The sequence below is a fragment of the Grampus griseus genome, assembly GCF_964374135.1.
Source record: "Grampus griseus genome assembly, chromosome: 19".
Taxonomy (NCBI): Eukaryota; Metazoa; Chordata; class Mammalia; order Artiodactyla; family Delphinidae; genus Grampus; species Grampus griseus.
The window spans coordinates 48,910,015-48,934,708 of record NC_139013.1 but is presented as its reverse complement, the minus strand read 5'-3'; the positions used below and the strand labels follow the sequence as shown (position 1 = coordinate 48,934,708).

General features: G+C 45.0%; 1 protein-coding gene across 1 annotated transcript in view; it reads right to left on the bottom strand.

Moving 5' to 3' along the window:
• WWOX (WW domain containing oxidoreductase) overlaps positions 1-24,694 on the bottom strand; it is a gene marked incomplete at its 5' end in the record, with an annotated part of 978,520 nt that overhangs the window by 902,840 nt on the left and 50,986 nt on the right. The window contains one exon of the mRNA XM_082677668.1: positions 17,535-17,641. Within this exon, the coding sequence (XP_082533794.1) occupies positions 17,535-17,641 (107 nt within the window). The remainder of the gene's footprint in view (positions 1-17,534; positions 17,642-24,694) is intronic.

Genomic DNA, 24,694 nt, shown 5'->3' with positions numbered 1-24,694 from the left:
CTATCTGGTATTAGGTACCCCACGCAATTAGAAAGTCACATCAATAGCAAAGAACCAAATAAACACCCCAAATTCCTCCTCTCCCCATGTAGCTTTCACTGGTGATCCCAGACACCAAGTGTGTGTAGCAGGCTCTGGTCCGAGTTTCATTAAGGCTTAAAATCAATTAAGCCACGGATTGGAACAATCATTCCTCCTTTGCAAAGTATTGATATTTTTTTCTTGGCCGCTTTAGGGCTTTTCCAGCACTCACGGGGAGATTTATGTTAGACAATTTCTTTCTGATTAAAACAAATCATAGCTCAACATTTCTAATTTCCTCCTTTCTAAGCAAGAAATGATCAGAGAACTCTGAAAACAGTGATCAAACTCATCGTGCAGAGGCTGGCACTAAAAACCTCCATAAAAACACTCCGGAGACTAGTTCTCTCCCCCTTCTCCCCCTCCCCCTCCCCCCTCCCGTTTGTGTGTCTTTCTCTGTACGTCTGTTCCACCCCACCCCCACTCTGGCTCTGTTTTTCTCTGTCTCTGTCTCTCTCTCCAGCTCATCTCTCTTTCAGTAAGCGTCTGTCTTTGACAGGTTTCAGGGCAATTACTTATTAACCGAAAGGCAAAGGGATGTTAGAAGCAAAGCCCACCCCAGCTGGTTTTCTGACCTAAGTAATAGGAAAAAGAAGGTTTCTATATTTACCTCCAAAGGCATCACCCGAGGCCTTTAATTTTTAGGGAAGTTACTGATTTCGGACTTCCCTGGTGGCCCAGTGGTTAAGAATCCGCCTGCCAACGCGGGGACACAAGTTCGAGCCCTAGCCCGGGAAGATCCCACGTGCCGCAGAGCAACTAAGCCCGTGCGCCACAACTACTGAGCCTGCGCTCTAGAGCCCACGAGCCACAACTACTGAGCCCGTGTGCCTAGGGCCGTGCTCCTCAACAAGAGAAGCGACCGCAATGAGAAGCCCGCACACAGCAACAAAGCGTAGTCCCCGCTCACCGCAACTAGAGAAAGCCCGCATGCAACAACTTAGACCCAACGCAGCCAAAAATAAATAAATAAAAATTAAAATAAATTTTAAATCAATTATTTTTTTAAAAAAACAAGAAGTTACTGATTTCTGGTCAACCTTCTCTCTCTCGATCACACACTCTCTCCAAGTAGAGACAAGAAGGCTCCTGGATGTACCCACAAGCCCTTCCACGGACTCCTTGGGCTGTGCCTTTCCAGCTGATCCACTTTTCCATCCTTCAAAATCAAGTTGATTTGTGAGCCGGCTGCCACTTCTCCAGAAGAGCGAGGGGAGCTGGCCGACTGAGAAGGCCCAAACCGGGGCTAGTGATTTTCAAAGAACTGGGACGCGAGGCGCTTCACACCACGTCCCAAGAACGAGTCCATCTTCAACAAGCCAGCATGCAGCTGAAGAACTGCGGGGAATTCAGCGGCACCAACACGAAACTCGACTGACACAGCTGAGCACTCCAGAAAATATTCTGGTTATGTGTACCCTCTGCTTTTCCAGAAGCAGACCAACCCAAGCATCCCTTCCCACAGTGATAGGGTACTGCCTCCCGGGTTCTAGCCCCAAGGCTCAACGGTCAACCTTCAGTCATTCACCCAACAAACACTTACTCAGTCCCTCCTAATGGCCAGGCGCTGTGCAACACACCGGGGAAATACCGAGAGGAACACAGTAGGCAAGGCTTCTGTCCTCCTACAGCAGGTCATCTCTTCTGCTTATTTGCTATGTGGGCTTAGACAAGTTCCTCAACTTCTCTGTGCCTCGTTTCATCTGAAAATAGGATTCATACTATTACCTACCTCACAGGGTTGTCATAAAAATGAACTGGATTAAGGCATTTGAAGTGTTCCACACCGTGGCTGGCACACAATGCCACTACTACCATTACTATTATTATAGCATCATCATCCTCATCATCATGATCAAAATAAGAAGGAGAATTGAACTAGCCGCCCAATTGAGCATGAAGTGTTGGGTGCTTCTATTCCTGTCTTACAGGCAGTTCTATGTTCTTTTTAAAAACATATACACATTTTTTTTCCACAGTAGGCAAATGGGCAGTATGACACTTTGTATCAAAAGAAGGCATCACTTGGGCTTCCCTGGTGGCGCAGTGGTTGAGAGTCCTCTTGCCGATGCAGGGGACACAGGTTCGTGCCCTGGTCCGGGAAGATCCCACATGCCGCGGAGCGGCTGGGCCTGTGAGCCATGGCCGCTGAGCCTGCGCGTCCGGAGCCTGTGCTCCGCAACGGGAGAGGCCACCACAGTGAGAGGCCCGCATACCGCAAAAAAAAAAGAAGGCATCACTGCCTAAGTAACACTGGATGGGTGAGTTACCCTCTCTGGGCCTCAGTTTTCCCAACTGTCAAGTGGGAGAGTTAAACTGGATGATCTCAGAAAGTCCTTTCCCATCCCCAAATGCTACCGCTTTACAGTCTACCCAAATGTGATCCTGTAATTCAAAACTTTCCCTAAAAAACAAACGACTTCACTAATTCGTGTCTGAATTTTCCATTACAACACTCTTGCATAGACTGGCTCATCTTTGCAGGATCCCCTAAAAGTAATGGCTAAAAGAGTTATGTCAAACCCAGTGGCTCATATATGACTAAAAAGAACTTTATTTTTTTCACAGATGCCTTATAGTAACGTAGAATTATTCCTGCTTTTCTATGATGTCTCTGAAAAACTGTCTGTGTTGGCAGGTCTGCAAGGAGGCCAGCAAGCCCGCGATAGCACTTTGATCACTAACGTCACTGCCACGTGCCCCACCATCTCCTCCAATATTGCAGATTTACCCAGGGCTGAAAATAAACATTTAACCAGCTCTCCCTCGTCCACGTTCACAGACCAGACAAGCCGTGAACCATCCCAAACAGAAGGCAATGCTGAATGACCACTGTTTAGCTCTGAACGGCGTTCTACGAATTCTGGGTAGATTTAACACTGGGGAGGGTCTGGCTCAGCCTAACATCAAGAATGCATTTCTGTTCCTCAAGTACACAGCACTATCCATAAGAGGGGGGATCTGGAAGCTTCCGGGCGGTGGGAGAAATCACACGAAAGGAAGGGTCTCTGGAACAGAAACTCCACAAAAGATCTGGAGTCACGGTTAGTTTTGCAGCTCTCGAAGGAATGGAGACAACCTTGGGCTGGAGTCTGGCCGGGCTTCTGTGGGAATGAAAACAGCAAGTTCTTAAAAGGAAAAATTAGGAGACGACCCAGAACTACAGGGACGAAGGCCGGTGTGAGGCTCAATCTGCCCCATCAGAAGCCACACTTGACCTCTTCGTCATCAAGCCCAGCCAGGCCCAGACACCCATGGGTGGCCTGCTCAGGTTACTGGGGTAACCGCACCGGAGAGGGCTGCTCAGATGTCCCAGTTTCCCTCCTTGCTGACGCCTGCTCTCCTGGTATAATTATTATGACTCTGTGACTCTCTGCATTTCCTGGTCTGAAGAATAAACGGTCACCCTACTCCTGAGAGAGGGCTGCAGGTAAATGAACATGTTTTGCTCTATTTTCACAGTTTCTGAGATGGAGGAACGTGTCCCCCACAATCTGTGAAAGGTTCTCAGAGCAGGAAAAGTTGGAAGGGATGATTATCCTTCTCCTTTGGGACTCAGTTCATGGACTTAAATGTCAGAAAACAAGCAAGTGTATTCAGCATCCTTCTCAGCCTTTCCAGCTCAGAACTGCCACTAACCACCGCTTACCCGGAGCACAGCTCACGTGTCTCCCGGCCTCCACACTCCCTCTCTGATTCAGCCTGAGCGTCTGTCTTTCTGCATCGCTATGTGTGGACTGCATCACCCCCATTGGGATCCTTCAGTGGCTGCCAGGACCGAGGGAAGAAAGCCCATTCTCCTAAAAGGACAGAATCCAAGGTCTTCAATGGTCTGGTTTCAAAAGGCAGGTTCCGGCCTCCAGAGACACCCGCATCCCACTCCAGCCGAAGCTGACTATGTGCCACTCCCAGGACACGCTTCCAGGCTCTGCTCGCGCCCTTCCTTCCACTGGAATGTGCCCTCACCACCGGGGCTGACTGCAGCCTGCCAGCACTGCCTTCTTCAAGGATCCTGCTTTGAATCACGTGGGAAAAGCATCTTTCGTGAGTCCTAAGACCACCACGCTTCCCATGCTCACCGGGTCCCAGAACGGGTTACAGTTTGGCGGTATCGCCTCACTTGTCAAGTCCTTAAGGGCAATGATAATACCGTTAAGTCCCCTTCACACAAACGAGTTCCATTCCGAGAGTGCGTTCATAAGTCCAACACAGTTAGCCTAGGTACCCAACTAACACAATCGGCTATACACCGCTGCGTTTACGCTTGCTGCCAGACATCCTGGGCTTGAAATAAAGATGCTGTACTACTGTACTCTACACAGTACTGTAAATTTCACAAAAGCACATCCACTTGCAGAGGATGCACGCACGTGACAATGTACGCCACACACGTGAACTAACTTACGCATCTTTGAAAGTTCGCAACTTGAAGGTTCGCGTGTAGGGGACTTACTATATTCTAAACTGACATATATCACCCATTACACATAATAGATGTTTAATAAATATTTATACAATTTTTTTAAGCACTCTGAAAATTTCTGGGTTAGCCGGTGAACAAGCTTGTAAGAACACCTGATTCTGGTTAACAGAGGTAAAAATCTGTACCTGCCCTTTTATTTAAAAAAAAAAAAATCAAACAGCATGAGAATTGCAGAGCAGCACATCAGCATCTCCTGGAGGGACTGTGAGACACAGAGTGCTGGACTCCACCTCCAGAATTTCTGATCCAGGAGGTCTCCAGTGGGGCCCAAGAATTTGCATTTCTAACAGGTTCTCAGGTGATGCTGACAGTGTGGGTCAGGGACCATGCTTTGAATAGCACCGTGTAAATTTCTGCCCCACTGGAAATAGGGAGTAATCAATGAAACACCATTCAGATGGTTACAGATGTGCCCTATCCTTCCCTGCCTTAAAAACAGCACCCTCCCAGCCCCCCTTTTCATTTTTGTCTGCATATTGCTCACAGTTTGATGTAGATTTCAAGCATCCTCTAATTCATCAACGAATTCTCTCCTGGCTACACATTCCAAGTAATTAAAGTTCAGTAATAACTTATTCTTTCTGCTCCAGCACCTGCATTTCATTTGTTTATATTTTCCCAGAGTCATAAACCTGAAGGGCTGTCAAAGTGCCATAATATTAGTGCAATAATCAAAGTTAATTAGTCCCTCTCAATAAACAACAACAAAGCCATTACAAAGATGCACTGAAGTTTCTTCCAGCCACCCAGTTTACAGATCGCATTGTGGCTGGAACAATTAGAATCTGAGAACTGCCAGGTAAATGAGGGCAGTGTTCTTCAGTCATTTCAAAGGAGACTCTGCACTTTGTTTGCACCGATGCCTTAACTCCAGGGAAGGCCCAGTGGGTCCAGGCTCTGCATCTGGTACCTGCTGAAGGGGATCAAAGCAGACAGGATTCTCCCCAGCTGCTAAAGCCTTACCATGTGCATCCCAAACTCCAATAATAAAAGAGGGACACAGGTTGCAAAGAAATGAGGGGCCAGCCTCACTGCCAACTTTTAGTAACCTGATGCCTTCAATAACTTTGGATTTATTATTTACGAAATTTGAGGGATGTGAGTGTTAGCTGGGTTCTGATGAGAAGGCAGCCCAGTGGAACTCGGAGGGCAGAATCAGGGCCAGTGAGTGGAAGACGCTTGGAGGAAGATTCTCGCTTCGGTATAAGGGAGAACTTTCTAATTAAGAGGTGCACAGAAATAGGATGGGCTGTCTTGGGAGGGAGGAGCTTACCCATCCCTGGAAGAGTGTAAGTGAATGCCGGGTGAGCTCTGTTCAAGGATGCTGTTTAACTGGTCTGCACGTTGGGAAAAGGTTAGACACGGGGACCTGGATGGTTGACGCCACCCTAAGAACCTAGGATTCCCTGTACTTAGAGGCAATCGCTGGGTGAGTCCTCACGCCTTGTCCTTGGAACTTACTGTCCAGTTTCTGTCTGAGAGCCTTCTCCCCGAGGCCATGACCCCTGTGTTTGTTACCTACTGCTATGTCACCCCTCTCCCCAAGGTGCAGTGATTTAAGACAGTAAGCATTTGGTTTTCCACTAAGGTTCTGTAGGTCAGGAATTGGGATGGCTCTGACTCGAGGTCTCTGATGAGGGTGCCACTGATCTGTCAGCCGCAGTCACGTGCAGGCTTGACGAGCTCAGAGGAGTCTAGGAGGGCTCACTCGAGAGGCCTGTCGCATGGGGCTCGGTTCCTCATCACAAGGGCTCCCCTCAGGGACGCCTGAGCATCCTCCCAGCATGGCAGCTGGCTTCCGCGCAGTGAGTGATCCAGGACCGCAAGCCAGGAGGAAGCCACCGGCCTTTGAAGATCCTTCCTGGAAGTCATACTCTGTCAATTCAGCCACCTTCTATTCGTGAAGACCGAGTCACTAAGACAAGCCCACGCTTGAGGGGATGAGAATCAGGCTCCGCCTCTGAAAGGGAGGCGTAGCAAAGAACGCATGGACAGATTTTAAAACTACCACAGCACTTCTAAGGGCTTCAGAATCAGTCACATCTGCACCCCCCAGCTGGCTAAGGGGCAGGGGCTAGTTCCAGGTGAGCGCCCCAGGTACACAGAGTTGGTTCTGCCAACCCCACATCTCTCTGGCACTAACCACGGCCTCTGCGGACCCCAGCCAGCTCCGCACCAGGACGTGGGCTCCAGGGATACAGACAGCCACCTCCCCACCCTGCCCTCACGCCCTAGGGACGTTAGGAGCCCCCGGTTCCTCACCTCGGCTCACCTCAGTATTACCTGACACAGTGATGGGAAGATGGAGAGAGGCTCGGCTGTTTCCTGGGACTGTAATCATTTATATATATTTTAAAAAAAGGTATAAGAGGAAACACATTTTCCCACAAGATTTCTGAGAGTATTTGTCTAATTTAGGGATCTGTGTTGAACAAGTAACCCTCTCCTGAAACTACCAATTTTTTTTTTTCTGAGTCTTTACTACGTGCCGGGTTCTGTACAAGAGAGTATATTCGTTACTTCAGTTCAACCTGATGAACGCTGAGGGCCACTGTCAGCACCATTTCCATACTGCAGGTAAATAAACCAAGGTTCAAAGACATAACCAAATGTGCCCAGAGATACCCAGTGAGCACAGGATTCAATCCCAGGTCCGTGTGACTCTAGGGCTGGGGCTCCCTCTACTCCTGCCTATAAATTAAAGCTGCCTGCCTATAAATTAAAGCTTAGTCTATTTTAAATATATGCTTAAAATAAACCTTAACCTTTTGTAGCGTGAGCTGCCCCATCCTGAGACTGGCTGCCTCGTTTACGGCTCTCTATTTGTCCTTGCCTGGAAGATGTTATTGGCACAAGGACTGCTTCTCCTCTCTGCGTAATCTAACAACTGCTACGTCTGACACTCTGTAAATGCCCCCATAATAAATATGAAAAACAATCTCAAGCATACTTTTTCCCACTTAAATAATGGACCCTAAATGCCTAGTGGCCAGAAGCAGAACCTTCGACCACTGGCTGAACACCATCTGAAGATGAAATCCATCTCTTCCAAGCACGTCAAAACTGTTTAACAAGAACTCAGGGGGCCCCATATTAATGAAAGAATGCACCTGCATTGAGTTTCACATGATTGGGAGTGATGGTTTGGAGCTACCCAGGTATGCTTGACTTTCACTCTTTAAAACTCAGCAGTAAGTCACAGCCCTCGTTATGCGAAGGTTACAGTGGATATAAAGTATGAAATATTCAGTTCAAGACTGAGTGAAAAAAACCAAAACACACACACACACAGACAAAAAGAAGACACGAAGACGGTGATCAAAGACAATGAATAACAGGCGAGATTAAGTCAACGCAAAATTTTCAGAACGAGAAATGAAATGCAAAACTTAGAGGAGAAGGACCAATCACAAGTTTTAGGCATTCTGGAGTCAGAGGAAACTCAGAATATTTTAGCAACCAATTATGTCTATGAGAGGAATGCATAATTTATTATCTGATAAAGAATCTTTCCGGAGCCTATGAAGAGGAAGGTCAAAGAGGCAGCTTCAGTGCAAAAGTACATATACGCTACACAGCACTTGAAATGGAAGTCTGGGAAGAGCTTCCTTGGGGGAGGGGAGGTTTCATCAACTCCATCGGGTTAGGAGAAGCCACCTGGGAAGCCCTCTTCCCTAGGTAACCACAGGGACCCTTACATAATGAACAGAGAAACACGCAAATCCCTACGAAGACAATCTTTGGCTAAGTCCTTGAAAAAGAAAGGCCAGCCCTCCGACACAACACACACCAGTCATTTTGGATTGGGTAACAAGATGGCGCTGGGGTCAGGAGATATGGCTTCAAATCTTGGATCTGCCATGTAGCTGTGTGAGCTCAGGCAACGCTCTCCCCCTCTTGCAGCCCCTAATGCCTCATCTGCAAGATGGGTTTAACACATGACATAAATATTTTACTGCTAAGTGCTAAGCAGAGTGCCTAGTACAGACAGCTATGAATATCCAACCCCACCTGCGGGCGATGATAATAAGATGACATTTTGTAAACAAAAACATCCCAAGAGAGAACTCTAGACACTTTAGGCGTGTGTGTATGTGCGTGTGTGTGTATGTGCACGCTCGCTCGCTTATTGATTAAAGCAAGTGGTTTATATAGTTCTTGCTGGTTCGCCGACTTGTTTATACCATACTTTACTTATTGAAAATCCAATACTATACATAAAAACAATTTTTAAGGCAAAGAAATGAGGAACAAATCTAATGGCTGATGTGGGATGAACTTTGCCCAATAATCTATAACTGTTAATAATATTAATAGTTTTTATATTTTTGTTTAGCTAGAGATCATTCAAAACAATGGGGATGAGCCTTACAACTTGTGATGCGTTGAATAACGATCAGCTTTTCCAAGCCAAGTCACCTGCTTAGACAGGCATCAGCCTCCTAGATCACCCACCCCATGCGCTGCATGCCTCCCCGCCCCCGCCCCGCCAACACACACACACACACACACACACACACACACACACACACACACACACATCACATAAAAGAAGGCATGGCACCTAAGGCCTTGGATCTGCAAAGGCAAATTATGGGATTTAAGCTCCTATTATCAAAGGAGAATGGGGGAAATTCCTACAAACACCAAAGACATACGGGATTGTAAAGTCACTGAGTGGATTGGAGAGAGCATGAAAGCAGCTGGATTTCTCCAGCGGTTCTTAGAAGTGCAAGCAATTTTTTACTCAGCATCCTCCCCGTCACTCCTTAATATCACGTCATGAAAACTGGTTGTCGGTATCTATTAAAAGCAGAGCAGGGCTTCCCTGGTGGCACAGCGGTTGAGAGTCCGCCTGCCGATGCAGGGGACGTGGGTTCGTGCCCCAGTCCAGGAAGATCCCACATGCCGCAGAGCGGCTGGGCCCGTGAGCCATGGCCGCTGAGCCTGCGCGTCCGGAGCCTGTGCTCCGCAACGGGAGAGGCCACAACAGTGAGAGGCCCGCGTACCGAAAAAAAAAAAAAAAAAAAAAAAGCAGAGCAAAGTGTTGGAACCCACGTGCCTAATACGTTGGCTGGTACCAAGTACTCCATACCTGGAAATAACAGTGAAATCACTACTTCCGATGCTTATCAATGAAGCTGCAATATGACATGATACTGTCACCTTTCCACATGGCTTCACTCCAACTAGATAAATAGACCCAGTATCAACGCTATTGAAAGCTAAGATAATTACAACACTTCACTCTCCAGCATCAAACCGTGTGGCCACAATGAGCTGAGCATGCGCTCTTCTCTCGCTAACATATGCATATTCCATTACCTCTGACTAATCAATCTTTCCTCGTACCCCTCGTCTCCCTGCTTTCTCAATAACCATTCTGATATAAACCGCTGCTTGCTGTTCCTGATGACTGATCCCTTAATCATCTTTCCTAAATATATGCAAAGTATATTTCTTTGTAAATACAAAAGAAAAAGCAATCATATAAATAATTAAGATGGCTTTTCAAATGACAGTTGAGGGCTAATACAAGCTCCACTGGAAAATACTCATCAACAAACTAAATACACATCTATTAAAATGTAGGAGTCCAGACATATGAAGACAGAAAAAGAATTAATTGCAACTCCATTGGAATCATGCTGATAAACACCCTCCTTACAGCTCCTCTTTCAGCCACTTGCAGAGGTTAAGAAAAGTAAGCATCACTTTGTACTTTCACGTATGAATAAGAAATTATTATTAATAGCAGCGGCTAACATTTAATTGAACACTTAATCCCAGCAATCCCACTCCTGGGCATGTATCTGGAGGAAACTATAATTCGAAAAGATACATGCACCCCAATGTTCACTGCAGCACTATTTACAATAGCCGAGACACGGAAGCAACCTAAATGTCCACTGACAAAGAAATGGATAAAGAAGGTGTGGTACTTATATACAATGGAATATTACTCAGCCGCAAATAAAAAACCGAAATAATGCCATTTGCAACAACGTGGATGGGTCTAGAGATTATCATAGTAAATGACGTCAGTCAGAGAAAGACAAATATCATATGATATCACTCATATGTGGAGTCTAAAAAGATGATACAAATAAACTTATTTACAAAACAGAAACGGACTCATAGACTTCAAAAACAAACTTATGGTTACCAAAGGGGAAATGCTGGCAGGGGGAGGGATAAATTAGGAGTTTGGGATTAACATGTACACACGACTATACATAAAATAGATAACCTACAAGGACCTACTGTAGAGCACAGGGAACTCTACTCAATAGTCTGTAATAACCTCTATGGGAAAAGAATCTGAAAAAGAATGGATATATGTATAACTGAATTACTTTGCTGTATACCTGAAACTAACACAACAATATAAATTAACTGTACTCCAATATCAAATAAACATTTTTTAAAAGAAATTATAATTAATAGCAGCAGCTAACATTTACTTGAACACTGAATCTATCACCAGCAATGTGTTAAATACACATACAGTCAATGCCTTAATACTCATAGGTACCTGAATCTCCTGGCACAGATGTTAGTATTTAGGTCTTACAGATGAAAAAACTAAGGTTTAGAAAAGAAACTTGCCCAAGGTCACAGAGCGTATCTGCTTCTAATCTTTGCCAATATAATGCAGCATATTTCAGAGCCATGTTTATCACCTGGAGATGACTTGCCTCCCCAAAAGACATATGCCCAAGAGGCATCTTGAAGACCACACTGCCTGCCTCTTCCAGACCTCTGGGAATTCTCGGGTAGATAACCCAAGAACACACAAGAGTGGCCGAGCCGGACCCCTGCTGTGTGCTCCTGGCCAATGGTATGTCATCCTAACCAGTCGCTGGGAAGACTTGAAGTCTAGGCCAAATAAAAAGACAAGTTAGGAAAGCCTGGGCTTGCAGTCTTTCTCGGGGACCAAGCCTTCTCGCCAACCTCAACGTACTTGGGTCCCTCCTCCCTTCTGATAGGGGAACGAATCCAAGATGCACTCTGGAGAATCAGGAGTGGGTCACCTAATCACTCCACGGTGGCGGGGGGGCCGTCAGCCCCTCTTCCAGGCCAGCCCACCCTGCCCACCTCACTGTCATCTCAATCCCCAGGAGATGCTGGAGCTTCACAACATTCCTGGGCCCCCCATTCACTAACGGGCGGCCTCCATAGGCCAGCTAGCTCTCTGACACTGCCCATGTCACCCTTTACACGATAAGCAGGTTCAAGTAAGGCCTGGTACACGTGAGGCAGGCTGGGCACTTAAAACAATCCCATGCCCTCTTTGAATCCCCCTTCCACCCCAGCCATGGCCCCAGACCTTTTCCTCCCCGCACACACTGGTAGGTGCCTGGGCGACCGCAGGCCCACCTGCTCCAGCTCTAATCAACCTCCTTCCTCCCCAGGACCAGAAGTTTTAGAGATCCAAAATTTAGAACCTATAATAAAGTAAGAGGGAGGAGGGAGCCCCACTTTCAAAAGCCCTCCGTTGGGATGCTGGAGTCTTGTGGCTGTGTATAAGATGCATTCTGATAGCTAATCATCTATTGTTCTTCTCAGACAACACCCCTTGGAGGTCTTCAGATCTCAGGATGGAGTGTGGGGTGTGCCAGACCTCCATAAACAGAGCGACAAAACCCCACTCCAATAAGTACTTAGGAAAGAGTAAGCCACAGCGCTGCAGGGATTCAGACACACTTGACTGAGTCCCAGGCTTGGAGAACGCACATGGAGTTCTCACAGACAGACAGTGCTGCTGAGGAAAAGAGAAGCCACTCCATCCCAAAAATAGGAAGATGAACTTCCTACTCAGCCAGCCATCTGGGGTCCTTGAAATACCCGGGAGAAAATTAGGCATTTGTCTTAGGAGTAAGGGACATGAGCAAGTAATCCACTTGGGGATATGAATGAGGTAAACCACATCCTCATATGGTTACTGCTAACAACACAGGCAGGAACCTCATTTCCAGAGGTTCTGTACTTAAATATAACTGGGGACTCATGGACGCCCCCGTCCTCCCTCGCTTTTTAATTATGCTAAATGGATTGGCCTTTTAAGAGGGTAGTTCATTTCTGCACTGTCCACGTTACCCAATTTTAATTGTTTTCAATGCTTCCCTTATTTCTAACTTTGGAGCATCTAAAACATCGCAGCAGGAGGGCATTTCCTGTTGAAATGATCAGCAGTAGTAGTGATTACATATATGCTCTCAATATAATTCCATGTGGAATGTGCTGTCATTTAAGTTATATTTCACAAAAGAGCTGGATCTCCCCCACAAAGCGTCCTGAGGACTCCATACAGGACATCTTGAATGAAAAGCGATTGCTTAGGACAATAAATAACGGACATCAGAGCAGCTTCCTCTGAGAAATGTGATTAATCCTGACATTAATCACTCCAATAGCATCTAGCAATTTTTAAAGCAAAGCCTGGAACAGGTAACGCACACACACGAGGCTGGACGTGGTAGAAAAGCTGGGCCGTGGGGTGGAGGCCAGATGGACACACCGGGACCCACCTCCGCGCTCACCAGCTGTGTGACTCTGGGGGACTCCCTTCACCTTTCTGAACCTCCACTGGCTCCCCTGTGAAATGGGGAAAAGCAGGTTTTTGCATCATCTTAAATAAGGGACACAGGGGCTTCCCTGGTGGCACAGAGGTTAAGAATCCACCTGCCAATGCAGGGGACTCAGGTTCGAGCACTAGTCCAGGAAGATCCCACATGCTGCGGAGCAACTAAGCCCGTGTGCCACAACTACTGAGCCTGTGCTCTAGAGCCCGTGATCCACAACTACAGAAGCCCGCACACCTAGAGCCCGTGCTCCGCAACAAGAGAAGCCACCGCAATGAGAAGCCCGCGCACCACAACGAAGAGCAGCCCCCACTCCCCACAACTAGAGAAAGCCCGCACGCAGCAGCGGAGACCCAGCACAGACAAAAAACTTTAATTTAATTTAATTTAAATAAATAAATAAAAGGGATACAAAAGGCCCTGACCAGGACGGGGCACATGACAGGGACGCAATAAATGGTGGCTCTCAGATGCCGGGTGGTGGACGTGAGAGTTACATTCCACTGGCTTGGAGGCAGACATGAGTGTCAGGGACGCAGCGATTTGGGCCGGGCCAGAAGAGAAACACCAGGCAGGGAGGAACTCCATTCCCAGAGCCTCAGCACGTGTGAGCCGATGCTAAGCTAAATGCCCAAAGACCTCGGAGGGAGCTTTTGCTGCAACAAAAGTCTTTGCATCATTGTGAGAATCTCCGGCACGGCGCCGCTGTGTTGCAGTACCTTCCAGGCTCTGTGTGTGATGTGATTCATGCCAGATAAAGTACGGACCTCGAGAAACACAAGAAGGTGGCATCTACTAACGTGCCAGACAAAATCCCTATGCAGAGACCAGGTAAGGAAAGGCCTGGAGGAAACCAAGTAGCACAGACCCAGGGTGGGGACATGGGGACAGGGCACGGGGAGGCGGCTCCACGCAGGTCGCTGAGGCAGCTTCTCACACACTCTGTACTCTGGTAACGGTGCAATGAGGCGAAATGGTAATGCCGGCTTTTGGTGCTAAATTGGAGCTTCCATAATCAGAATCTAGGGGGAGTAAGGAATGTGGTCCAATGGGGTTCACAGAGAACAAGTGAACAGACGAGAGACGATAAAAGTGTTGAGTTTCTTCAGTCTACAACCTCTAAAATCTAATGTGAACATTAGAAATTCCATGTGAGTGTAAGTCTGGTTTTCCTTCCCATTTCCTCTATTCACATCCCTGACAGCGAATATTTTTGGATAATTCTTCCCGTGGGGGAGTTGTCTGCTGGTTGTCCAGTTACTCTACGCGAGAATGTATCTACACAATGATAAAGGCGGGCTTCTGAAACTGACTCACAGGGACCCAGTTATGGCTTAGAAAGCAAGAAAGAAAAACTAAATGGCGGGTCTTTGAGATCATCCTGTTCAACCTTCTCTTTTAGAGACGAGGAAATGGGGGCACCAAATGGATCAAGAGACTTTCCAGAGTCCCACAGTTAATGAGGGCAGATCCAGAAATTTCTGCCCCTACGCATCAAACAAGAGTGATAATGGGATAAATCCAGGTGAATCTGTCCTCATATATGACGGGAAAGGAAGACAACTTTTAAAATGTGTAGATAACTGGGTTTGAGCATTATCTTCCAAGTGTGGTTTAAACATTAGCATCACATTGTACAGGATGGCTCTGACAATATCACGAGTGCCACTGGAATTTGATTTTTTTTAGTCTAAATATGATGTCACATGGGCAAAATTTTACGAGTTTGATACTCCCTGCTGCTCGATCCCAGGTACCGTTCTAACATTTTCGGTGGAGGCAGAAATTGGCCCAACTTACTAGATGAAAACTGGAAACAGCTACCCAAGCTTTAAGTCCATCTGCCCTTTGAATCAATGGGTCCACTGCGAAGATTCTGCCCTACGATGTATTCACAAAAGCATGTATCAAGAACGCTCACTGCAGCAGAGATTAGAGTCAATTTTGGATGAAAATGTGAGAGAGACTGAACTTTAAGAGAGCATCACTTGGAAGAGCAGAACAATGACGACAACCTCCATGCCCACCAAAAAGAGAGACTGGTTAAATAATGACAGCATAAACACGTGATGGAGTATCATACAGCAGCTAAAAGCAATGAGGATGACCTCTATGCACTGCTAAGAAAAAAAACCTCCTCTAGTAGTAAGTGAAAAAAAATCAAGGTACATAACAGTATGTAGGTGTGTTGCGTAGTATGCACAACCTTTTTCTGGAAGAACACGCAAAAAACAGTTAGTGATATTTACCTCCCAAGAGAAGAACTGCAGAGGACTTTCACTTTTCGTTTTACACACTTTATGAAGATTCAAACCATATGCATGTATTACCATTCGCTCTCTGCACATCTCTGAAGATTGCTCTATACCACCTAGTGGAGGTTATTGTATTTTTTAACTTTGGAGTTAGAAATATGCTAAGATAACTGGAAAAAAGCGGGCCCTGTTTTTTTTTTTTAATTTAACTCAAAATAATGAATCCAGTGAGATCACGACAAGAGTTCATTTGAAATATACTGAACTTGAAATTCTGCTTGAAAAAACAGAAATAAATCTCCCTTTTCTTGACTTTCATAACCTCGCAGTCCAGAACACCGGACATTCTCTTAAACAGACCATGGTGTATTTCTTTGGATGGCAAGAAATCCTCCACACTTTTCAGAGAATGAAGACAGTCTTGGCAAGGATTATCCAACCCGTTCATGCTCTGCTCCAGGCACCTGACTGTCTCCCCCTCACCCCCCTCCCGCCCCCACCCCAGGGCCACTGCACAGGCCACCCTCTCTGCCCGGTTTGACCCTTCTCCCACCTTCCCCTGATCCTTCTTGAGATCTCGGCTCAGTCACCTCTTCTTGGGGACTCCCAAGTGTCCTCCGCCTCCCTGGCATTACTCACCACTCTGGAGCGCCACATCCTTTTTTCGTATCACTTTCCATCATTTCAAGTCTACACTGATGTTTGCCTTTCTTTGGATTGAACTGTCTTCCACCCTCAGCTGAAAGCTCTACAAGGACAGTGGCAACACCTGTTTTTCCTTAACACCGGATGCCCAGTGCCTCTGACAGTGGGGCACTTCACAAACACGGGAATGAATGAATGCAGTCTGGACATCACTCCAAAGCCCAGTGACGTGTTAAAAAAATCAATCAAGCTGTGTCACTCTGGCTCAAACCCTCTCATGTCACCACTGACTCGGAGCCCCTTGGCAAGCTCCTCCCGCTTCACTGCCCTCCAGCCACACTAGCGTCCCTGTTGATCCTAGAATCCTCCGGGCACGCCCCTACCTCTCTTGCACGTGTGTAGGAAGTATTTCCCCTGACTTCTGCACAGCTCACCATTTTACTTCCTTCAGACCCTGGATCAAACGTCGCAACTTGAGAGAGGTCCCTGCTGGCCACCCGATCTGAAATAATCCACGCTGTCAACTCCTGGGCCCTCACTCTGCTCTGTTGTCCTGCACTGCATTTATAACCTGACATTACATTAAATATTAAACTTAATTATCCCTTTAGGGTCTGTTTCTCCTACCTAGAAGCCCATGAGTACAGGTACTGTGTTTTATTCGACGCTATTATCCTTAACCCCAACAGCACCGCAGGCCCTCAATGAATGTTTGTGCACAGGGATATCAACGCCAACATCCGCACAGAGAGAGAAAAGCAAAAAGGAAAAACCAGAGACAGGGTTAAAGCTGGCTACTCTGTCATCCTAAAAACCGTAAATAACCTCTTAGTTGCATTCATGGGCGTCAACCACATTTTGTTTTTCTTAATAAATGAGCTGAATGAGTAAACATTCTCAAACCTCTGACTAATAAAGCAGGTGACACTGACAATGAACTATAAACAAACTATAAAAGGGCTTGCTTGTCCTTTCATTCATAAAATAAACAAAGCGAATATGACTTTAAAAATAAAGAAAACATTATTCCAAGAGCAATAAACTTTATGAACTGTACGAAAACCTCCATGTGTTTATCCCAGCATGTATATTTGACAATTAAAAAAATCAGGACTTCCTGGGGGCGCAGTGGTTAAGAATCCGCCTGCCAATGCAGGGGACACGGGTTAGATCCCTGGTCCGGAAAGATCACACATGCCGCAGAGCAACTAAGCCCGTGCGCCAAAACTACTGAGCCTGTGCTCTAGAGCCTGCGAGCCACGCGCCACAACTACTGAGCCCATGTGCCACAACTACTGAAGCCCGTGTGCCTAGAGACCGTGCTCCGCAGCAAGAGAAGCCACCGCAATGAGAAGCCCGCGCACAGCAATGAAGAGTAACCCCCGCTCAGCGCAACTAGACAAAGCCCACACGCAGCAACAAAGAGCCAATGCAGCCAAAAATAAATAAATTTATAAAAAAAAAAAAAATCAAGCACTCACTTACCCATTCTCCTAAAATGCGTGACACGGCTTCATTGGCTCTTGTCATGTTCCTGCAGGCCAGGATCACATGTGCACCATGGAGGGCGAAAGTTTTGGCGGTTTCAAACCCTACGGTTTAAAGGAAAATCAAATTTAGAAAACACAAATGCAAAGCACTGAGCCATACTGAATGGCCTTTACTGAGTGCCAAACGCATTACCCTAGTGGTTCTCGACCAGACTCTATTTTGCCCCCTAGAAGATATTTGCAAATAACTTGTGACGTTTTTTTCAGTAGTCACAGTTTGGGGTGGCGTGCTACTGGTATCTAGCGGGTAAAGGCCAGGCATGCTACAAAATATCCTACAATGCACAGGACAGCCCCCTCAGCAAAGAATCATCTGGCTCAAATATCTACAGGGTTGAGGTTGAGCAAGGCTGCCCCAGGAACAAAGTGATTTCAAAGGCGAAGGCCAAGCCACAGAAGAGCTCGCGGCATAGCCAGCCTTTGAACCACTGCTTCATAACAACTAAATCGTGTGATCAGTATAAAGAGTAAGGATACATAAATATTTAGACACGGTCACTGCCCTCCAAGAGTTTACAGTCGAATAAGAGAAAACAAACCTGGAAAGTAAAACAACAACATTTGTTAAGTTCCTGACAATGTGCTCTGCACTATTTCCAGCACTTCTGCTTCCAGCAATGGCAACTAGGTTTCCTAGACCCACCCTCCCACTAAGAACAATTAGAAAAGCTGGACAAAACAACACACACACACACACACACACACACACACACACACACACACTCTTTGAAGGCATCAGAGGAACACTATGCTTGAGAATTTCGGGGGTCAACATCTGGAAAAGCTGAAAAGCTAAGAGAGGTGAGCCAGCATTTGGTGCTTCTATACCCAGTGAAAACACCCTTCAAAAATAAAGGTGAACAAAATTTTTAACAAACAAAAGCTGAGGGAATATATCACCAGCATGTCTACACTAGAGGAAATACTGAAGAATGCTCTTCAGATAGGAGGAAAATGACCCTAGATAGAAATCCGGACATGCAGAAAATAACAGAGTAACATAAAGGGTAAATAGATGAAAAAATCTAAATGATAATAGTAATAGTTTGTAAATTTTACAATACCTAGTGAGCATTACTATACTGATAATAATGACATATAACCTAGGAGGAAAGTACTTGGTATTAAAATATTCTAAGACCCTTGCATTGTCCAGGAAGTGATAAAATACTAATCTGTATGAGACCTTAATAAGTCAAAAATATAATCTCTACAATTACTGCTGAGAGATGTAATGCCTCCAATTACCACTGAGAGAACAGTAAAATAATACAAATTTAACCAGTTAATACAAAGGGGAAGAAGAAGAATTTTTTTTAAAAAAGGCAAGAAGAACAAGGAATGTAAAACAAGTTAGATAAATAGAAAGCCAATAATGAAGTGGTATATTTAACCCCAAATATATCTGTAATTACATTAAATTGGACTACAAATTGCAATCAAAAGACAAAGACTGTCAGACTCAACAAAACACATATACAATATGCTCCTTACAGAAGTGTGTATGTTATGTTTTATACCCTTAAACATAAGGATAAAGAAAATTAAAAGAATGAGAAAAGATATACCATGTAAAGATGAACCAAAAGAAGTATTGTAAGAGAAAAAACTGAATATTTCATAATGGAAAGTTCTAATCCATAAGGAATATGTGACAATTCTAAATTTATACACATACACACATGTCAAAAGTTCACAGGATTAAGAGGAGAAATAGAGAAGTTCATAATCAGAGTGGAAGATTTTAACCTATCAGTAACATAAAAATGTCGATAAACAGGAAAGAATAGAAGATCTGAAAGTAACTGATCAACTGGAAATAACTGAATATGCTTAAACACTGAACACAACTGCAAATGTATATTCAAGTACTTAAAGAGTATTTACCAAAATTGAACATGTGCACGGCCAGAAGTCTCAACCAATTTCGAAAGATTAAAATTGTAAAGTATGGCCTTGACCACAGCAGAATAAAATCAGACCTCGACACAAGATCCTAGAAAACTCCCTTACCTGGAAACTAAGCAACACATTTCTAAATAAGAAACTGTGACTCCAAAAATTACAACGAAAATCAGAAAATATTTTAAACTGAATTATTACAAAAATTCTACATATCAAAACTTACAGAACACAGGTAAAGCCATGGATGAAGGCCAATCTACAGCCCTAAATACATATATTAGAACAGAAAATGAGCTCAGCATCTATTAAGTAAGAAAAATTTTAAAGCAGCTAATTACCTAAAGAAAGCAGAAGGAAGGCAATGAAAATAAAGACACAAAATTAAAACAAACATAAAATACAGAGGAACAAAGAATCCAAAAGTCATTTCCTTGAAAAAAGTAGTAAAACTGAAAAAGGGCTAGCGCGAGAGACAGAGAGAGAGCATGTGCGAGCGAGCACCAGGACACACACTTGAGTGTACAAGTGAGCACACAAATGGCAGATAGCAGGGGAGAACAAAAGGACATCACTACAGATCCTATTAAAAAGATATGATGGGGACTTCCCTGGTGGCGCAGTGGTTAAGAATCCGCCCACCAATGCAGGGAACATGGGCTCGAGCCCTGGTCCGGGAAGATCCCACATGCTGCGGAGCAACTAAGTCTGTGTGCCACAACTACTGAGCCTGCGCTCTAGAGCCCGCGAGCCACAACTACTGAGCCCGGGTGCCACAACTACTGAGCGTACATGCCACAACTACTGAAGCCTGCGCGCCTAGAGCCCGTGCTCCACAACAAGAGAAGCCACCGCAATGAGAAGCCTGCGCACCACAACGAAGAGTAGTCCCTGCTCACCGCAACTAGCGAAAGCCCGCATGCAGCAACAGAGACCCAACGCAGCCAAAAATTTTCAAATTAAAAAAAAAATTTTTTTAAGTAAAAATAAAAAGATATGATGAACAACTTTACACCAATAAATTTAAGATATAGGTGAAAAAGACAAATTCCCAGAAAGACACCACTTAAAAATTGCTGCAAGGAGAGAAAGAATTGAAAAAAATGTATATTTTTAAAGAAAATTCTCAAAACGAAAACTCTGGATCCATTTGTCTTGAACAGTAAAGTCTACCAAACTTTTAAGAAAATAAAAACGCCAACCTTACACCAACTCTTCCACAGAATAGAAAAAGAAGAAAAACTCAACTATTTTCTAAGACTTGAACTCATTAGTCATTAGGGAAATGTAAATTAAAGATACAGTGAGATAATACTGCATACCTACTACTACCATGGCTAAAATTTTTTTAGAAATTAAAAATAATAATAATGACCACACCAAATGTTGGCAAAACTGGGGAGCAACTAGAACTCTTAGACATTACTGATGTGAAAAGAGAAAGGAGAGGGGAAGGGAGGGGAGGAGAGGGGAAGGGAGGGGAGGGGAGGGGAGGATCTCATTTCAGAGCTTGAACATCACCCCACTGTTCTAAAGTGTAAAATACCACATCTTGTGAGCTATGTGGAAAATCGTACACAGTACGCTGCACCAACAAAGCAATCAATTCTACCAGAGAAGGTAGCAATGTCATTCCGCCAAAGCCATGTCCAATGATCAGAGATTACTGCTTCCAAGATAACGTTAATACGTATGAACAATCAGAGAATCATTATCTCACTGAGACTGCCATGTGACAGAGTCAAGCAAAGGTCACGCATTCATATCACTTCCATATATCTAATCTTCATGGAGGCCCGTCTATTTATATAAACTGGTTCTCAAGGGAAGCCAGCACAGCATAGTGGAAAACTCAAACTCAGGAGTTGGACACATATGTGTTGACCCAGCTCCAGCTATTTATAAGCTATCAGACCTAAGGCTGTGCCTTTAACCCGTCAGAAACTCAGTCATTTTTCTTAAAATGGGGAGTGAATAGTAAACATACACTAGGAACCTAATATAAACACAGTAGGTGGGAAAACAAATGTTAGTTCCCAATCCTTTCCAAAATCCAGTTCAGTGCAAAGTCCTGATTTATATGAACTAGCAAATACAGTACAGCCATCGTGACTGAAAAAAACTCTCTCCTAGGTCTGCTCCCAACAGCAACCCATGAGCTAACTGGTTTTAACACCAACCAGAATCTAAAGAAATGAGCTACAAGATCTACCACTCCATTTGTCTGAGTACTGGCTTAAGAACACACTTGAACTTTGTTTATGCCGAGCACTATATCCCAAGATATTCACTTACCATTATCTAAGGATTACCTTCTATACTTGACTCTGAGGTTAAAGTAATTACACAAAAAAATTCACATCTGAAATACTGCACATCTAAATCTGTTTGCCTCCTCTTTGGTGTCTGTACTAAAAGGTGCTGGGAGCTGTATCTTCAAGGCAAGAAACAACCACCTGAAATGTACTCATTTGGATCCACGATGCCAATTTCACCCCTTATCCCCAGTGAGCAAAAGGCACCCAGATCATCTGGGGAAAGAGAGAGAAGTACAACCACAGGTTTTGTAGCCCAGCTGTTCCAAAACTGGACGGGTGCGGGCATGGGACGAAATCCTGCTGACGGATGTGCTACATCAATCAAGCTAATGAAATGCTGACGGCCATATGGAGGTACAGCATGAAGTGGCCAAGAACGACTTCACTTGCAATCACAGGACTTGTCACACCCGGATCTTGTTGAAAATGAGGGACTCTGTGTCCCTACAAAATTTCCAGGTCAGGACAATCATCAGACATATTTCTCATCACATTTTCATCCAAGAGTGTTAAAAAAAAAAAAAAAAAAGTCACACAGGGGAGTGGGGGAAGATGGCGGATGCAATGCCTCGTCATTCATTAGCAAACATATTTTTAATGGACTGAAGAAGCATCAATTCAACGCAGGTCCAGGCAGGCCCCAGGGCTTTATTTATCTGATTTACCAGGACAACCGTAAACTCCTTAGAATCTGTGCTTTTTTCATCTCTGTGGCCCATAGGACTAACCCCCCAGTAAGATTCAATAAATAACTGCCAAAGAAATGAATGTCCTTACAGGTTGCTAACAGGCTACATTTCCGGACTTTTTTTTTTTTTTTTGCGGTACGCGGGCCTCTCACTGTCGTGGCCTCTCCTGTTGCGGAGCACAGGCTCTGGACACGCAGGCTCAGCAGCCATGGCTCACGGGCCCAGCCACTCCACGGCACGTGGGATCTTCCCGGACTGGGGCACGAACCCGCGTCCCCTGCATCGGCGGGCGGACTCTCAACCACTGCGCCACCAGGGAAGCCCTCCAGACTGTTTTAATACAACCCAAGTTGTTTCAAACAGTACTGATGGCCCTCTAACTTCCTTTTAAACAATGAATAAATACTGGAATCCTGCAAAGATACTGCTCACTGCAGTTCTGAATGACACTACCTAGAAATCTGTGAGGGAAAAGGGCATGCCGCTTTGCTATCAAAATTTATTTTCCCAGACAAACTTGTTAAGTCACGCCGTCTCACTTGACAAAATAACCTAATGGCAAAAGACCAAAAAGAGCACATCTGACACTATGGCGGCAACAGGCTGCAGGCACCACTCTGCACCCTCTCTCCTTTAGATAATTCCTGACTGTAGTTATGGTTAAACCATCTGTCCCCCTGTCGTGTAAAATTACACTCTGAGTTTTACATCTATCTTCCTTTATCTAAGCCATGTGCTACATATTGCTAGTCTACTTTTAAAAGCTGCAACGGACAACTCTGTCTTCTTACCCTGTACAACTGCCTTTGGAGCAACACAAAGCAGGGATATTTCAAAAGATGATGGTTTCACATGAAGGACAGTAACACTTTTATAGTAAACCATATCTCTTGAGTGTGGAGTTTTATAAATTAAAAAAAAGTTTAATAATGCTACCTACTGCTAAAATCCAGGAAAAGCCCATGAGAATAGCATCCCTCACTCCCATAATAACGCAGCTGATGACCAGTTTAATTAGCTAAATGTAGTAGTGCTAAGCCAATCCTGCACAGTGCCAAAGTTTGCACAAAATAATGAAGGCAATGGTTTACTAAATTTAATAACCTGATTCATCTTATAAAAAATTAACTTTATGACAATGTTTAAATTGAACCAGCTTAACTGCATGGAGGTGGCAAGAGTGCGTCCAGAGGAATATTTAAAACTAATAATATACGGGCTTCCCTGGTGGTGCAGTGGTTGAGAGTCCGCCTGCTGATGCAGGGGACACGGGTTCGTGCCCCAGTCTGGGAAGATCCCACGTGCCGCGGAGCGGCTGGGCCCGTGAGCCATGGCCGCCGAGCCTGCGCGGCCGGAGCCTGTGCTCCACAACGGGAGAGGCCACAGCAGTGAGAGGCCTGCGTACGGCAAAAAAAAAAAAAACTAATAATATAAAGAAAATAATGGAAGACGTTTTAAAACAATGGGCATCATCGGTTTTCCAGCACTTGTTACGTCTGATCCAATCAGGAAAACCAAGTGGCTGTGGAGATTTAATATTTCCCTGACTTGGGTTTCAAGCTTTGCATACAAACATTAAAGTACCAGAAAAGGGAAAACATACCAAAAAAATATTAAATGCCTGCTTATCTTACACTAGGTTTCCGTGTCTAGTATAGAGGTTACACACTGGTAATCACAGCGTAAATCAAGCCCACAGACTTGTTTCCTTGGGCCCACATTTTGCCTCCCTCCTCCCTTTTTCTCTCTCCGTCCTGTCCTCTCTTGCATCCTTTTATTCCCCCTTGCTTCCTAGTACAAATTACTTGCCAGCATTAAAAAAACTGGGGCAATTATATATCCACAAACTCCAGAGAAGTTGGATTAGATGTCAATTTCTTTGTAAAAGCTTACAACTGGAACATACTGGGCCCCCAATTCCACTTGGTGACCAGCAGGCGGTCTGAGGAGCCCCTGCAGGCTAGACATGGGCTTTAGGCTCTCCTTTTGGCCACGGTCACCACCCTCAATGCCGGCGTCACCTGCCAGGCTACTGTGGGCATCTGATGCTCAGACGCACATCATAAGGGGGCAAGATCCCTGCAAGAGACAATGGCTCAAGCCTGACCACGAAACTGCCTCAATCAGAATCCTCACGTGTGATCTGCCATATCTCAAAGGAGGCTTCACACCGATCTGCTTGAGAT